General features: G+C 57.2%; 2 protein-coding genes across 8 annotated transcripts in view; one reads left to right on the top strand and one right to left on the bottom strand.

Annotated features, from left to right (window-relative positions):
* Positions 1-16395, top strand: part of SMPD3 (sphingomyelin phosphodiesterase 3) — an 83134-nt gene extending 66739 nt beyond the window's left edge. For both annotated transcript variants that reach the window (XM_047711439.1, XM_047711440.1), the window contains 7 exons: positions 2455-3990; positions 8696-8771; positions 8902-9057; positions 10626-10715; positions 10993-11056; positions 12962-13124; positions 13390-16395. In XM_047711439.1, the coding sequence (XP_047567395.1) occupies positions 2665-3990; positions 8696-8771; positions 8902-9057; positions 10626-10715; positions 10993-11056; positions 12962-13124; positions 13390-13491 (1977 nt within the window). In that variant the 5' untranslated portion in view covers positions 2455-2664 and the 3' untranslated portion in view covers positions 13492-16395. The remainder of the gene's footprint in view (positions 1-2454; positions 3991-8695; positions 8772-8901; positions 9058-10625; positions 10716-10992; positions 11057-12961; positions 13125-13389) is intronic.
* PRMT7 (protein arginine methyltransferase 7) overlaps positions 15866-17738 on the bottom strand; it is a 50235-nt gene continuing 48362 nt past the window's right edge. For 5 of the 6 annotated variants that reach the window (XM_047711436.1, XM_047711435.1, XM_047711434.1 and 2 more), the window contains one exon: positions 15866-17588. In XM_047711436.1, coding sequence (XP_047567392.1) covers positions 17412-17588 — 177 coding nt within the window. In that variant the 3' untranslated portion in view covers positions 15866-17411. The remainder of the gene's footprint in view (positions 17589-17738) is intronic. The other variant, XR_007123915.1, reaches the window with a different exon arrangement.

Raw genomic sequence — 17738 nt, forward strand, 5'->3', positions numbered from 1 at the left:
AGGGCCTCAGTTCACAGGACCTCTGAATCGGCAGACCCCACAGTAAAGGCCGTCAAGGTTAGGGCACCCGCCTCCCCTCATGGAGCCTGGCCTTTGAAGATCAGGACTCGGGCCCAGTTTGGAGAGGGTGGTGAAGGCCACTGTCTGGTCTGGGACTCCAGGGCAGGATGTCAGGGGTTTCCTCCCAACCTCTGAAAGAGCTTCCCTAACCCCTGCCCCAGGGGGACGGGGAGAGGGATGGAGGGCTGGCCCTCTGGCCTCACCACCATCCTTGAACGTGAGCCTCATTGCCCACACCTGAATGAGAGGCCTTGTGACTACAGCACCAGACGAACGTGGTCCCACTGCCCACAGGCGGACGACACGCTTTTCCCAGATTCAACCGAGGCGCAGCATGAGCTCTCTACAAAGCAACAGTTTCCCATGGCTCCTGGCCAGAGAGCTGTGGTCTGACTAGACACACCTGCTTCCCCAAACTAAACTTACAGGGTTTCCTTCAAAGCAATTTCCCCTAAAGAAAGTAAAATTCTTGTGAAATGTATTCTCTAGAATCAGACACAGACACCAGCTAAAGTTCATCTTTAGATGTTAAGCTCTGGTCTGGAACAAGTACCTTGTCCCCACTAAATCAGCCCTGGAGATGTGGCCATGGGAGCGCACTGAAGTGACAGGTGCATCCCGGTGACCCCACCCCACCCCACCCCCTCCTTGCACCTCAGGCCTGGAGGCAGTGCAGATTGACCTCCAGTCACCCACCCACTTCCTGAGCTCCTGCTGATGCGGCCCCAGGACCCGCCAGGCCCCTCAATGCAGCCCCTTCTTCCAGGAAGCTCCCAGTCTGCTGGGGAGGTGGCTGTGACCCATGAGCTTTATGACCTGGAACTGCAGAGACCAGGCCATGCACAATGCAGACAGGAGCCCCCCAGGGAGCTACCTAAGCCAGCTGGCAAGGAGAGGCAAAGGGGGCAAAAGGGTCTCTCTGAGGAGGTGATTTCTGAGCTGAGTCTAGAAGAAAAGGGGTGAGCTAAGTGAGGGGCAGGGCAGGGACAGGAAACCACATTCCACCAAGTGGGATCCGGGCACAAGGGAGACATGGCAGGCCTGGTTAGGACACAAGACAGCCAAAAAGGCCCACAGAGGGTTCTGCAGGTTTGGGGTATCTGAGGGATGGTCAGACTAGACAGAATCCCCCCAGCCACTGTGTGGAACTTGGCCTGAGAGAGACGCAGCCAAGATAGTATTTGAAGCGGTCCATCATGCACTCATGGACCCTCTCCAGGAGAGGGACAGATGCCATGTGGGGACTGGGGGGGGGGGGGCACAAAACCCAAATGCACCCAGGTCCTAGCTGCAGTGCCCAGGGAGGCAGGAGGAAGACAAGCGGTGGGCTAGGATGGATGGAACGTGGGCACAGACCCCCACCCTCCATGGCACCAGGGCAGAGGCTGGACTGGGTCGGGGAGACAGTGAATAGGAAGTGAACCCCCCAACAGACTGGGTAATGAAGACTCAAGATGTTGGTTATACCAGCTTCACCACACAATGATCTCCCATGGGTCCCTGGAGGCTGGGCCAACACTCCAGACTCTTGGCCTTTCTTAATTCTACATTCAGCACAGTAATCTGCTGGCAGCCTCTGCTAGGCAGGGCCCTAAGGCCTGGTCTGAGGCTCATGCCCTGGCTGGGACAGGAACCCAGGGTGGACTCATTCCTCCAGCCACTGGCCTCAGCTGGGCCCCAGGCTGCATCTCAGGCTTAGGGGAGAAGCTTGGGCCAGATCCTCACAGCTCCAGGATGCTTCTCCAAAAGTCAGAGGGACCATCATTCTGGACGTGGGTTAAGGCCCAGGCAGTGCCAGGATCCTGGCTGGTCAGAGATTTCCGGTGGGGGTCAGCAGGGGCGGGAGGGCACGAGTGGGCTGATGCTGCAGGATGGGCACTGTGAGAGCCCGGTTGTGGGTGGAGCCCTCCTCTCAGGGGTCCTCCTGCCAGCGACCCTGCCCTGCACCCCAGGACTCTCTGACCCCATGTCTCTGCTGTTTGCTCCCCCTCTGTTCTGACCTGAAGGACACTCAGTGACAAGCAGGTGTATTTGAGGCTCCTCTGAATCAGGGTCACCCCTTACCCATTCACCAGCTCCTGGTGGGCTTCTGGCTGCTCCAGGCCAGCGTCAGGCCCAGCCACTCTCCAGGATCCCCAGGCTGCCTCCCAAATGCCCACAAAGCTAGGCCCCTCCAAAATCTGGGGTCCATTTCTGAGCAGTTAGGCTACAAGATCAAGACGGATGCGGTCATGTCACGTCACCAAGCTGTTTAAGGAAACCAAACACACACAGGCAAACAGAAGACTCCTGCTTCTGATGGAGGAAGCGGGAACAGGGTGAGGGAGTGAGTGACCCCAGCATCTGACCTGCTCCCCTAAGGATGAGTAAAGCCCCTTATTTTCTGTCTTACAGGCTCCCCGGCGGGCCTTGGTGGCCCAGTATGGCGCACTGAGGTGAATCATGCCTGGCTGGCCAACACTCACCACTGACCACCCAGAGACGCATCTCACCAGGAGGTGACCCCTCCTCCACCTGCTCCCCCACCCCACCCCTCGCAAGAAAGTGCCCGCGCTGCCACGGACACCATGTAGTAGGGCTGGCCGCGGCGCCCAGTGAGCTGCGATGGTTTTGTACACGGCCCCCTTTCCCAATAGCTGTCTGTCCGCCCTGCATGCCGTGTCCTGGGCGCTCATCTTCCCATGCTACTGGCTGGCAGACCGGCTCGTGGCCTCCTTCATCCCCACCACCTACGAGAAGCGCCAGCGGGCGGACGACCCGTGCTACCTCCAGCTGCTCTGCACTGTGCTCTTCACGCCCATCTACCTGGCCCTCCTGGTTGCCTCGCTGCCCTTCGCCTTCGTCGGGTTCCTCCTCTGGTCCCCACTGCAGTCCGCCCGCCGACCCTACATCTACTCCCGGCTAGAGGACAAGGGCCTGGCTGGTGGGGCGGCCCTGCTCAGTGAATGGAAGGGTACAGGTCCCGGCAAAAGCTTCTGCTTTGCCACTGCCAACCTCTGCCTCCTCCCTGACTCGCTGGCCAGGCTCAACAATGTTTTTAACACCCAAGCGCGGGCCAAAGAGATCGGGCAGAGAATCCGCAACGGGGCCAGTCGGCCCCAGATCAAAATCTACATCGATTCGCCCACCAACACCTCCATCAGTGCGGCCAGCTTCAGCAGCCTGGTGTCACCGCAGGGCAGCGATGGTGTGGCCAAGGCCGTCCCCGGAAGCATTAAGAGGACGGCCTCTGTGGAATACAAGGGTAACGGCAGCGGGCGTCATCCCAGTGACGAGGCTGCCAATGGCCCGGCCTCCGGGGAGCCTGCAGAGGGTAGCCTGGAGGACGCCTGCATCGTGCGCATCGGAGGCGAGGAGGGGGGCCGGCCCCCTGAAGCCGACAACAGCGCTGCTGGGGGCCAAGCCAGGAATGGGGCTGGTGGGGCCCCCCAGAGCCAGACACCCAACCACAGTCAGCAGGACGGGGACTCGGGGAGCCTGGGCAGCCCATCGGCCTCCAGGGAGTCCCTGGTGAAGGTGCGGGCCACGGCGGACGGCGGCGGCAGTGGGGAGCCGGGCGCCACCAACAGCAAGCTCCCCTACAAGGCCTCCGGGGTGAAGAAGGCAGCTGCGCGCAAGAGGCGGCACCCGGACGAGGCCTTTGACCACGAGGTGTCCGCTTTCTTCCCTGCCAACCTGGACTTCCTGTGTCTGCAGGAGGTGTTTGACAAGCGGGCAGCCGCCAAGTTGAAAGACCAGCTGCACGGCTACTTCGAGTACATTCTGTACGACGTCGGGGTCTATGGCTGCCAAGGCTGCTGCAGCTTCAAGTGTCTCAACAGCGGCCTCTTCTTTGCCAGCCGCTACCCTATCATGGACGTGGCCTATCACTGTTACCCCAACGGGCGGCGCTCCGATGGCCTGGCCTCGAAAGGGGCGCTGTTTCTCAAGGTAGGAGGCTGTGGCCATGCCCCGGGGAACACAATAGCCTGTAGCAGAGCCTTGGTCGGCGGCGGGGGTGGGGTGGGGGAAACAGTGGGCTGCAGTCAGGGGGGTCCTTCCACTCTGGGAGGGCTGGGGGCAGGCCAGGCTTCTCCTGGAGCTGAGCCAGTGGGCGCCCAGCTTGGTGACAAGGGCCGAGGGTTCAGGCTAAGAGAGGCCTGGGCAGGTGCTCTTGGGCAAGTTCCTCAGGTCTCTGAGCCATTATCTCCTCATTTGTAAGAAACCTAGTGCCAATCCATGGGGCAGGGAGTGAGCTTGAGGCCTGGGAGGTCCTTGTGGTGCCAGCAGTGAAGATGGCAGTGATCAAGGGAGGAGGTGGCGGAAGGGGGCCCCTATCCACAAAGGGGCAAACGCCCGCTCACTTAGGCCCGCAGCCTCACTGGATGGGTGCCCCCTCCCTCCCAGCTCTCGCGCAGCTGCCATGCCAGGCCCTCTGCCCACCAGCCCAAGGCTTCGCTTCCATAGTCACTAATTAAAGTGAATCATAATTATTTCTGCTAATTTGGATGCAATTGCAGGAGTTTTTAGACCATGGTAATTTGGTCATTACCCGTTATCTTCTACTGAGCCTGACACGCTCCAAGTGTTGACTTTTTGTTCCCTACACAAAAGCCATTCTCGGCGTTTCCAGAGTTTTGGGAAGCAACATTTGGCCAGATGCTACAGGACCCAGACCCCACACCGGAGTACTCAGTGGTTCTTATGCGGCTCTGTAGGCCCACAGTTCGGGGTCCTTGACTCTTCTCTCACAGCCTGAGATGCTGAAATTGAATGAACTCCTCTTACCTCCCCATTTTGGCATATGGTTCATCAATGTTCTGTTCCTCGGATATATTTTTGTCTCAGCAGCTGGAGTGACTTTCTGGGGGAAGGAGGGGACATGTTGTCAAGCTCAAGAGAAGAGTGTACCCTCTTCCTCCCACCTGCTCTGCCACAGATGGTTCAGAAGCTGGGGACCCCCTTGGCCCTGCCCCCAGCCCACACCCACCTCTCCCTCCTTAGTCTGGCTCCCCCGACCACCATGCCCACCAGGGTCATGACAGTCTTCTTGGGATGGCCTCTCTGCTGCTGACATTCTTCTCACCTCTCTGGCCATTCCTTCTAGGCTCCTGGTCCTCTGCCCCGCCTTGAACTGCTGATGCTTCCTCTGCTCCTTCGCTTAAAACTGGTCTGCAGCTATGTTTGATTTGGTCCACAGCATTAACAAGTTTCCTTTGTTGGCCAACATTTAAAAATCAAGATATTCCACCTAAAATCTAGTTTGCAATTTCTGTCCCACCTCGCAGATCTGACAGCACCTGGCAGGCCTCCTCCCACCTGTCCAGCTCTCAGCCTGAGCTGAGGGTTGGCAGCCCCCACAGCAGGGCGACCCGACCTCACTTGGTTAGGCCTCTTCATTTCCAAGTGGTCACCATGCCAGCACCCCCCGCACCTGCCTGGGGAAGTCACTCCACAGACTCCATTTCCACACCTGCTTGAGGGCTCTTGCGTTTGTCCCAGCCCACACCTCTCCCCTGAGCCCCCAACCCTGTGTCCAGCTGCCTCCTGGACACCGTCCTCTTTCACTTATTATCTGCCCATCTCCATCAGCCAGGTTCCACCATGCCCACTTTGACTCCTCCCTGTGCCCTAAAGCCCCTCTCCTCCATCCAGGCTCCTAATTTCACTTTTCAAATACGTCTAGGTCCACCCCTCACCCCCGGCTGCACTGTCATGGCCCAGGCCACCATTCCTCTGCATCTGCCTTTGTTTGGGGCTGTCCTTCCCCTCCCAACTCCATTCTCCTCCAATGCTGTCCTGGGTCTGACTCCTGCTGCCCACTTCCTGCTGTGTCAGGGAGAAGCCCAGCCTTCAGTGCTGGGAGGGCTCTGCTCCTGCATCCCACTCCCCGAGGGGCCTCTGTGCCTGGCTCCCTGTGGCCCGGTCCCACCCTGGCTTGGCCACGCCACCTCTGTGAAGCTGTCCACAGCACGGCCAGCAAGAGCCAGCTTTCCCTCTGTGGGACCCTCAGTCCTCCTCCCCAACCCTCCTGCTGCCTGCTTCTCCATCAGACAGAAAGGAGAATGTGCCATTTGAGCCCTGTACACAGCAGACCCAGCCCATCTGCTGGGGAAAGCGTGCCTGTTTCTCCTGCCTGGAGGAGTGAAATAAATGAGAATTCAGGAGATAGGCAGGGGCTGGGGGCTGGAAGGCTGCAGGTGGAGACTTGTGCTCCCTTCATCTGCATCCCTTCTCCCCCCCGCCCACCCACTCTGCGGAAGGTCTGTGCCTGAGGACAACGTGCTTTCCTAATACTGTCGCACCCTGAGAAGGGACTGGAACCCCTGGCTGTTCCTCACGTGTAGGAAAGCCTCATTCTGGGCCCCTTCTCTGTTGATGTCTTTGCCCACCACGACTAAAAGGCACAGCCTCTCAGTGTGATTGTTTTTCCAAGAGAAACACAAACCTCTGCAATTCCCAAGGACTCGAGCCAGAGCAGAATCAATCAGTTCAAGCACGTAGGGAAGTAGGTCCTGGCAGCTCACAGGGCTAATGGGGATGACGGAGAGCAGGGAAGTCACCAGAGGGTCTGAGACATGGGCTGGATGCGGCTGGGTAGCTGGGTCCTTGTGGCTGTGTCTTCCCTCCCTCCCGCTGTACTCTTGAAGGCGGTGTGTGTGTGTGTGGGGGGGTGTTGAGTGGTGCACCTCACCTATCCTTGTGCAGGTCTCAGCACAGGCAGGTGACACCAAGTGCTGAGTGAGTGAGGGGCTGACGCACTAAGACCCTAGAATGGGTGAAAAGCCTGCCAAGTCACCAAGAGTTGAAGCAGCAGAGAGTAGGGTGGGGAGCTGGGCTGAGGGCAGCAAACATCTGATGGGAACCGGCCTCAGCCAAAAGAGCCTCGTAACCCCGAGCCAATTCTAGTATAACTGTAGCATAACCCTCCGACCTGTTGTAAGGCTCTAGCAAGGCAGGGTCCATGAAGCTCCATGCCCTAGTGCTCACAGCATATTATTTCGGGGGAACAGATGCATTGCCCCCAGGAATACAAGGGGCAAGAGCGCCATCGTGTGGCCATTGGGGGCACAGTGTTTTTTTGTTTGTTTGTTTGTTTGTTTTTAAAAGACCGTGTTGTGTTTTTGCAACAGTGCGCATGAATGGTATGTGATTTCCCAAGAAATTGCGGGGCTGGGGGTGGTGGTGGTACTGAAAGGCCGAGGTTTGGGTCTAGACTGTGGGCCAGAAGTGAATGGTAAACATTGGACTTTATAAACAGCCCCCAATTCAGGCTGTACTGCCCATTTTCAAGTAACCAGATGTTCATCCTGCTGGGTGTTGGGGAAGGAGAGATGTGCATCCATCCAGGCTGGGAAAGGAGCTGAAGAGCTAAAGAAGGCTAAGAATGCCTAATGATGTGAAAACCCATATGGAGGAGAATAATGCCTACCTGACTTTGGCAGCAAAAACAAAGATGGAAGCCTCCCCAGGCTCTCAGATTGGAGGGCCCGTGATGTGGCAGGGTTGGCAAGTCCAGACCACTTTTAGCTGGGGGATGAGCAGAGTCATGTTCAGCAGATAGATATCCCTTAGCTACGAACTGGCCTCTACAGTCACCTTCCCTGGACAGTTCCCAGGGTCCAGGATCTCATTATCATAGAAAACCCATTCTGGAATGGATTAAAGAAGTTTGGGGAAGACTGCTGAGGTTCAGAGGGGAGGAAAGCCCAGAGAGAGAGAGAGAGAGAGACCTCTGGGGAATGGCAGCCACAGGATCTAAGGGACACCGCTGGTGGGAAGCAGGGTGGGAATCTCCTATCACAGCTTCCAGCAGCTGTGCCGGGATCAGAGACCTGGAGAGCAGCCGCATCACCTAACTCCACAACCACAGCCGCATTGGCTCAGGCTTGAAGTGGGGTCACCACTGGGGGGTGTTTTGGGTGGTCTGTGATGTCGTTACACCAGCCTGTGGAGACACCCCACCAGGATCATCAGCACTTGGGCACAGAGTCTCAGAGGACCCCCCCCACACACACACACTGCCCACCCATGAGGTCACCACATGACAGGTGCCAAGGAGATGGAGGCCATAGCTGTCATCTCAGATCAGGAAACCAACAGGAACCACTGCCCAGAAGCAGATGAAGTGGCTTCTCGTGGAGCCACAGGGGCAGAGGCTGGGGAGAGAGCGAAGGGCAGGGCCCTCTCAGTGTCAGGAAGGGTGTCAGGCTCTGTAGCTGGGCTGCTCCCAAAGGGGAGTCTGACTTAGACTTTGGAGGAATGGGCTCCAGGGTGGGATGAGGTCTAGGCTGTGGCTAAGGGAAGGGAGAACAGCCATCAGACAGGAGTGGGCAAGGAACTGAGGGGCTGGCATGTGAGGGTCATCCACATGGACACTCTGGTCACCAGCAGACGGCCAGGTTATAAGGAGGAAATCAGCGGGGATTTCTGCATTTTTCCTCCTATAATGCTTGCATGATTTACTAGTGGTACTTACCATGCCAGAAGCTAATATTTCTTGATACATCTGCCTTCCACACGAGACCAGAAGCTCCTGGATGCATGACCTTGCCGTTCCTACCTGGGCCCAAGCGTAGCCAGGAGCGGACAGAAATGGGCTTGTACTTAGGATAATGTCGATTTCATCATCAACACCTCCCTCCCTCCCCAACAGGTGCAGGTGGGAAGCACACCTCAGGACCAAAGAATTGTCGGGTACATTTCCTGCACACACCTGCACGCCCTGCCAGGTAGGATCTGGCGGCCCGGGCTTTCCAGGGGGGAGGGCCATCAGCCCCCCACAGGCTGGGGTCGGCACCCCGGCCTGGCGGGGGTCTCACTGCAGCTCCGCCATCTCATCTCTCCGGTTCTGCCCCACAGAGGACAGTGCCATCCGGTGTGAGCAGCTGGACCTGCTTCAGGACTGGCTGGCTGATTTCCGAAAATCTACCTCCTCGTCCAGCACAGCCAACCCCGAGGAGCTGGTGGCGTTTGATGTCATCTGTGGAGATTTTAATTTTGACAACTGCTCCTCAGGTGAGGTGGTGGTCCTCCCCAGTCGGGTCAGCTCCTGGGGAGGGGATGGGCTCCAGGCACAGTGGGAAAGGCTTGGGTTTTGCAGCTTGAAGAACTTCCTGCTCCTCGGGAGCATGTGGGTGAGATATTAGCAAGACTGTGATTTCTCTGCCCCCTAGAAATCCTAAAATGAGAAGAGCCCACGCTCTGCCTAGAAAGCGCAGAGGCCTCCTTACAGGAGACAAAGAGATGCCCTAAAAATGAACTCTGACAAAGAAGCCTTGGGGCCTCTGAAATTCAGACTATGGGCGAGTCAGCTAACACTAACCACCAGGTCCTCAGTCATCTCTTGCTTTGCACCAGGCACTATTCTAACCTCTAACGGCTGTTTCATTTAAATCTCAGAACTACCCTGACGGTGAGCACGGTGTTGATCTACAAGGGTGGGAGAGGAAGCAGAGACCCAGACAGGCCCAGTAACTAGTCCAAGGTCACAGATCCAGGAAGTGGTTGAACTGGGATTTGAACCCTGGTCATTATGCCTTTAACCATTAGGTTAAAAAACTAAAAACTAATCATGGGCAATCTTTTAAATAATTGACTTAAATAACTAATCTGGCGATCACGTGGATCTCAGGGGCCTCCTGGGAGTTTGTGCAGCTCTGAGCTTCTCCCTGCCAGAGGAGCTGATGGGAGCAACACCAACTCCCACCCCACCCCCCACCCACCCACTGGCTCCTGCGCGCCTTCCACACCAGCCCCAGCCCAGGAGAAACTACAGAGTTTCACCCCATGAGTGACATGGGGTCTGTGAGCTCAGGCTTAGCCCTCAGGGAAGGCAGGAGACCTGAAGGTCCCACCTGGAGCACAGTGCGGTGCCCTTACCTGGTGGCCGCTGTTTCTGTTGGTTCATGACCCAGAAATCGACCTCTGACAATGGTGAGTAGGGAGAACAGTTTTCTGCCACGGAAGGCACAGCCTCCGATCCTAGCCCAACGGTTCCCTCTAAGTCAAATGCCTGGGACCAGCTTTAAAAGCCGGTGCTCCTGGGATCTTCCTGCGTCAGGGAGGGAACGCAGCATACAAAGGAAGAGGCTGCCAGAAGGTTCCACCTGCTCGGGCCCCACCTGGTACTTGTCTTTCCTCCCAGGCACTTTCTGGCTCCATGAGTTGGCCGGACAAACTGGAATCCAGGGCAGGTCACCTATCTCTCTCTCAGCCTCGTATGGTCACTCCTCACTCAACCTGGGCACCCAGGTCCATGAGGGCAGGACCGCCGGCCAGGGCAGCATCTGCTGGCCCCCTACAGGGTTTGCTGCCACATTTGGGCACCACCAGGAGGGAGCCCAGGAGGAACAGCGACCACTGTTCTCAGAAGATAGCTCAACCCAGCGCTGGGGGTGGGGGGTGGAGGGGCATTGTCAAGGACCCAGAAAACCAGTGACAAACGGACCACAGAGCGCACCCAGTGGCAGTTAGCCAAGGGACTCAGTGCTAATCTGGTCAGGGTGACTAGAAGCAGAGACAGGCAGCCCTCGAGGACAGACACCCTGTGCCCCACAGCACTGCCTCCCTCCCTCCCTGCACAGATGACAAGCTGGAGCAGCAGCACTCCCTGTTTACACACTACAAGGACCCCTGCCGCCTGGGGCCGGGAGAGGAGAAGTCCTGGGCCATCGGTGAGCTGGGGCTGGCCCAGAAGGTTGAGGGTGGGGGCACCAAGGGAGGACAGGGGAAGGGTACTGCCAAGGCCCGACTCTACACCAAGATTGCGCTCTCCACAGGCTTCCCAGGAGGACTTCAGGCTCTGCCCCCAAGACCCCACTGCAAGGGGCAGGGCCAGTCAACTGCCCAGGCCCAAAGCCTTCACTCAGGCCTCCTGCCCCAGGGAGGCAGCCCTCCTAGAGGCTGGCTGGGCCCTGCCCGCAGTGACCACTCTTGCCTCCTTGTTCCCAGGTACCATGCTGGACACAGACAACCTCTACGACGAGGAAGTCTGCACCCCTGACAATCTGCAGAAGTAAGAAGCAGTGGCAGCCTTACTGCCACGGTCATGGAGGGGAGGGTGGTTCCTGGGGCCGGGAAAAGCACTGAGCCCCAACTCTGGTGTGGGGACCCACGTTGTGCCGGGCAGAGCGGAGCACACAGTTCCGTGGGAAGGAAGCCTGTGAGGGCCTCAGGGACTGAAGGTGGGGTAGGTGGAGACTTGCGCCCTGGGGTGGGGGGGGGAGCTTGTGTGCCCACAAAGAAGCCTCCCACCAGGATGAGGGTCTCGAGGTGGCATTTCCTACATCAGCACCAGAGTCCAGGCTCACTTTGGAAGAGCTCAGCCTGCCATCCTGTTGAGGCCCTTCCGGGAAGGGATCTCCCCAGGCAAGGGCAAGGAATGCCGAGACCCTTGTGGAAGGCCTAGGGAGATGGCCTGTGTTGCAGGATCCTGGCAGCTGGTAGCCACCAATTAGGCAAATTAAAATATGAGGGGAGCTAACACAAACCGGTGTTCTCAAAGTAGAGACAGTTCCATCCCAGCTGAACTTCATACTTGAACCTGATGAGGCTTCCATAAAGGGACATTTGAGAGGCCAGCGGCAGAACCAATTTATAACTCACAGCCTCAGACTGCACAGTCAGGGCGGTGGCTCCTCACAGCTAATTTGAGCCAATTAATTAGATTATAGACTAAATTTGAAACATCATCCTATGCTGAGAAAATTATCTTTTTATGAGTTGATTAAAAAAATGACTATCAGTAACTCTTAAATCACTGATGCTAGAATTAATTATCAAAGGCAAAGGACAGTAATAGATTATATTTCTGAGATGTAGTGATGTTCTGCATGTCATTAGTGTATTTATCTCAGGGCTGATAAAAACCTTGTAGAAACCCATGTTTGCTGGCTGTGCACGTCCAGGCGACCCTTCCATGTGTCCAGGCATCAGCCGGCCCAGCAGGCCTGTGCAGTGTCCGTCGGCGCCTGCCCTCTGCCAGTGTCCCGTGAAGGCTCTCCACAGCAGGGGCTCAGGCTCCAGAGAAAACCTGGCCGGAAGGGAACAGTAGACAGGAAGTCAGAAGGCCTGGATTCAGGGTGTTTACACCCTACCCGAGCACTTTATACACCCTGTAGAACCTTGACCCCCACTTACGCACCAGCATCAGTTTCTTTCCTCCAAGAAATGGGATGGCAGACACACCTCATGTTGTTGTTTTTTTCCCTAGTTTTATTGATCTAAGTCATCTCTACACCCTATGTGGGGCCCAAACTCACAATCTTAGTATCAAGAGTCACAAGCTCTTCTATAGATGCCCCCCTACACAGTTCCTTTCTCAGCATGCCTGGTCCCCAAAATATCCTGGGGCCCACAGTGATCATCCCTGTGTCGGAGGAGAGCTCATGTGGCACAGCCGCTCAGAGATAGACTGACCCAGGAGTCCAGTCCCAGAATAGGGCCTCGGTGATCTCCTGGCTCCCCCAGCCCCCTGCTGATCTGAAACAACCGTCCCAGGAGGTCTGGGGACTTCCAGGAGAGAAGAGTCCCTGAGGTTCCCTGCAAAGACTCTGCCGAAACAGGCCCCCCCACTGGCTCCAAGCAAAGCCCTGTTCTGCTCCTGTTTCCGTCTTAGCCCCAGGTTCTGGGTATGCTGTGTCCAAACTTTAGCCACAGCCATGCCCAAAGTGGACATAGGACATTCCCGGACGGACTCTGGAGCAGCATGGCTCAGCCAGGAATTCATAGGCTCACACGGAGTATCCCTCCACCCAGGAGGGATACTCACATGAAGATAGATCTTAAACATAGGGTTTGGTCTGACCTGCTTCTCTCTCACTTGGGGATGAGAACGTGGCTCTATACTCAGGATCTGGGGCCTGGGGAAGCGGGCAAAGGGGCTCACCTCACGTCCTGTGCCTTCCTGTGTGTTGAGCAGGGTCTTGGAGAGCGAGGAAGGCCGCAGGGAATACCTGGCCTTCCCCACCAGCAAGAGCCCCGGGGCAGGCCAGAAGGGACGCAAGGACCTGCTGAAGGGCAATGGCAGGCGCATCGACTACATGCTGTATGCGGAAGAGGGGCTGTGCCCGGACTGGAAGGCCGTGAGTCTGGGGCAGCTGGGCAGCCAGGCCACGCCTGTAGATAGGGGACCCTTGCCCTGCACCCCTCAACAGCACAGACCTCTCCTCTGAAAACCAGACTGGTCAGTCCCAAAGACCCTGAGGCTCCATGTAAGGCTCCCACCCCTCAGTCTCCAGGAAGATCCTGGCCAGTTCCAGCCCTTACCCCACAGCCCCACTCCTGCCCTCTGGGCCCCTCCTTTGTAGAATATCCTCTGGATCTAAAAGGAATGCTTTTCCCCAACAGGAGGTGGAAGAATTCAGTTTTATCACCCAGCTGTCCGGCCTGACTGACCACCTTCCAGTGGCCATGCGGCTGATGGTGTCTGCAGGGGAGGAGGAAGCATAGACCAGCCACGTCATTCCGAGCAGCCGGGCCTCTGCCAGCCCTTTGAGCCGCAGCACCTCTCTGGCCGTGTCCCCTCCAGCCAGCACCCCTGGTGCTGGGGGAGGAGGGCAGGGACCCGGGGGTAGCCTCAGTCTGTCCCAGGTGAGCTGGAACCAGCGCCGCCCTGCACCTCTGGGCACTGACTGTGGACAGAGTCAGGCCGGCCTTGGGAGCCGCAGCTGCCCAACAGTGCCATTCTTTCAAAACGTGATTTTCTACAAATCTACAGCACAACCTAGTTTGTAACCCGGGGGTTAGTATGAGAACCGGGTTTCTGTACTCTTTGTATCTCTTCTCAAGCTTCGTCCAGGGTTCATTATTTTTGTCCGCTGCCATATCGTCTCGCATGCCTGCACCCTCGCATGCACACTGCCCGCATGTCACGTGCCACACCGTAGCCACACAGACCCCTAACTCGGGCCTCACCCAAGGCCGAACTCCAAACACAATCAGAACCAGCCAAAGAAGCATTCCTGGGCACAGGGCCGCCAGCGCCCACCTCCAGCCTGGACGGCCAGCAAGCCGGGACCATGAGGATGTGTCCAGTTACCAGCAAGCCCCAGCTCTTCCCAGGGTCTTGCATTCAAGGGCGATTACATTTTAAAAAGAAAAATAGAAAAAGTTAAGAAAACCACCCTTCACTTTAGAGGGTCTGCAAACCATGAGGGAGAACCCTGCTTGGGCTCCCCCTCCCAGCCAGCCAGGGCCCCAGAGGCTCCCCCAAGAGACTTCAAAGTGGGCAAAGGGAATCTGAGACAGTATCACTTTTTCACAGGGAGAAGGGGAACTCATGCTATAAAAGGGTGGGTGGGGCTTCAGGTATTCCAAATGATCAATTTATGGCTTCTCTTCTGTCAAAACCAATACAACCTTTTTCTTCCTGATCCCATTTCCCTTCTGGACACCTCTCTGGTTTGGGACCAAGCTTTCCCTGGCTGAGCTCAGGAACTGTCTGCCTGCCTCTGGGGTGAGGCTGCAGCTCTGTCCTTCCAGGCCCAGCCTGAAAGGTAACCCAGGGGCCCTGGAAGAAGAGGCAGAAAGCCCAGGTGCAGACTGGACTGTCCCCTCCCCCTCACCAGTGTGGAGGCTGGGGGTGAAGGCCAAGAGCCACTGGTACTGGTTGGCATCTAGGCCCACAGATGCTCCCTCTGCCACCACGGGACCAGGGCCAGCCCTGGGTACCCGGGCAGGACATGGCAGAGCACGCAGGGGAGGTCCGCAGCTCCCCACTCCACAGCAGCCCTGCCTCTGCCCACCTGCCTTTTAAAACACACCCGGGATTGTTCCCCACAGTCAAGCAAGGGAGGGAGGAGTCTGATTCCCAGTGCAAGGACCCTCCAACTCGGAAGACTGTTCTTGTCAACCCCCACTGGTCTCCCCTCCTTGAAGCGCCCTGACCTTGTGCCCACTTGGCTCAGAGCCAGATCTGCCCAGCGAGGCTGGGGAGTGCACCAGGACCCTTCAAATACTAGAAGCCTCCTGGTGCCAGTGTGCGGACGCTGTGCCTTGTCACCCACTTGAGCTGCAAGAGGGACCCAGATGGGGGTTGGGGGGTGTGGTGAGCAGACCACCACCCAGAGGCAGGCCCTGTGCTGGAGGAAGACACTCCAGAGAACCACACACATGGGGGCACTGGTTTGTCCCGGGCAGTGTCTGGGCTGAGGGCCTCGCTGCAAGGAGCGTTCATTCCCTAAGCCCCCAGCCCCACCCCGAGTGCACAGCCAGGAGGGCCTGCTCACCGCTGAGCGCAGTCCCACCAGGGTTCTCTCCCTCCGAGAGCCTGGCCACCAAGGTCCTGGGCGAGGCTCCGTGGGGTCAGAGGGGACCCCACTCCCAGAAGCAGCCAAGAAGCTCTGCTCACAAAGGCAGGGCCCAACTGAACACGCTCAACGCCTGGCTGGCTGGGACTGAGCCATGGCCTCCAGGCCTCGAGTCAGCTATGTCCAGGAGAACAGGAGAGACAGAGGCCAGGATTCCTGCAGCAGAGAAATGCCAGCCCCGCCTCCAACCCTCCGAGGAGCCACCTCCCACCCAGGGCAGCTCTACGAGAGCCGCGGCACAGGGGCACCTGCTTCTCTTCCTCCTCACAGGGCGGCCTTAGGCAAGTCATACCTCCCTGTGCCTCAGTCATTTCCTATCCTAATGAGGTCGCCTCTGCCCACCCTGGCCCTGGCATCTGGAGCCAGGCCAGCCTGCATCCCATGCCCCCTCGCGCTTCCCTCTGGCACAGCCTCATTGCTGAGGCCACCACTGCCGACCACACGTTTCATCACGGCTGTGGGATCCTAGGACCATGCACAAGCCAGACTTTTCCAGTGTGATTTAAAAAAAAAAAAAAGAAAGAAAGAAAACACTATCAGGATCTCAGATTCTGTGGCATCTAGGCCTAGGAGGGGTGGACACAGGGGTCATCCAAATCCCCACCCCCGGCCCCACGCCTGCCCCAGGCCCGGCCTCCTCCACAGAAGCCAGGAGGCAGGGGTCAGCTTCGAAAGGAAACGGTCATTTCCATTTGTCCAAACCACCTTGAGTTTTAAGTATGAATATTAACCTTGATGCTTTTTAACTATTGTACTAACTTGCTGAGATTTAGAAATACTGTTTTAAAAAAAGAAAAAAAAAACAATTTTTTAATTTCTGTATTTTTTTCTGTATTGTATCCTCATGGGACATTAGGGGTTTTATATGGTAAGCACACCTAAGGTTTTGGTAAAAATATTATCAAATATATATCCAGACGATTCTTCCCTAGAAGAAAAACAATCTTTACACCTGATAAAATATTTTGAAAAGAGAGGTGTTTTTTCCCTTTATTGGTGCTGAACGGAAGGATAGATAATAAGAAAATAAAACTGTGAGGCTCAAGGCTGGTGTTCTCTTATTTGAGCGACAAGCTGGGGCCAGGCTCTGGGCGGCCCACCTTTCCTGCCTTCGCCCCCTCCCCCAGCAGCACGGGAACAGGCTAAGTCTGCCCCGAACTACCAGAAAACCAGGCCACCTGGGTTCCTACTATCTCCTGTTCCATCTGGAGTGGGAATAAAGAACGAAAGGCACCTCGAGTTGGGGAGAAGCAAGGCTGGAACTGCCTCAGGACACTCTGGTCTTCCGCTGCAAAGCAAGGGGGCCAGGCTGGGGTGGGGTGGCTACACGGTACCTATCAGCCCAGGCCTCGTAGTTGGCAGGAGGTCCTTCTGCCAGAATGGGGGCACACAGGAAAAGGCTTTACCTCCTGGCTCTTCCTCCTGATGGCTGGTTTCCCAGGTCTGCATCTCAGGAAATGCTTTGAGACCACCTCTTCCCTATCCTCTGAGCAGCAGTCGCATGTCCAGGTGTCAAGTCCCAGTCACCTGCTGATGCTGTGTATTGAGGCCAGACGCTTACGGGTGTATCCAGGTAACGTCACCCAACACACAAGGACGGCCCTGCCATGGTCTTTCAGGCCCAGGGCCCAGCCACAAGTCAGCAGCTCTGCCTCTAGGAGCCACTCCCAGCTGGAGCCAGGCGGGAGGGACCAGAGTTCCTGAGTATAGGCAAGGCCTCTCCCACAGGGGCAGCCCAACCACCCACGCTCTTCACAGCTGAGAGCACACAGGCCACCCAGCCCACTCCCAGCACAGCACAGGGACACTGCCACATGAGAGCTTCTGGAGTGCTTCAGACCCACAGCAGGGAAGGCTCCCTGGCCCCTCCTCAGCTCCAAATTCAGTCAGCAGATGTGCTGCCTGTCACACCCAAAGCAAGGAACCAGAGGTGCAAAAATGCAAAAAGGGAAGAGGGCTCCTCAGAGCCCAGAGATTTAACTGGGCCCTGAAAAGAGAGGGGCCTTCACACCATTCAGAGCCCAGAGCCCTCGGGCCACTTTATTTCTCAACAAGTGAGGGTCAGCACCCGTCCTCCAGGGTGTCTGAGAGTGTGAAATCCATGCTGATGTCTCCAGTGTGGGGGTGGAACTCCACGGTGTAGCTGACGGTCCACGGGCCGCCCCGCGGGACCCCGTAGTCCGGGCTGGTGAAGAAGTACACAGCCTGCTTGCAGTGCGGGTTCCAGCAACAGTCCCCCTGTAGAAGCAACCAGAAGATAGTGAGGGCTCCTGGCACCGGAACCCCCTCCTGGTCAGCCTCCAGCCCGGGGCCACTTGCCACGAGAGGCTGCTGCTCGGGCCCAGGTGACCTGGGCCACGGAGGAGTCGCGATCTGGCTGCCTATGCC

Source organism: Lutra lutra, chromosome 17 (assembly GCF_902655055.1).
Source record: "Lutra lutra chromosome 17, mLutLut1.2, whole genome shotgun sequence".
NCBI lineage: Eukaryota > Metazoa > Chordata > Mammalia > Carnivora > Mustelidae > Lutra > Lutra lutra.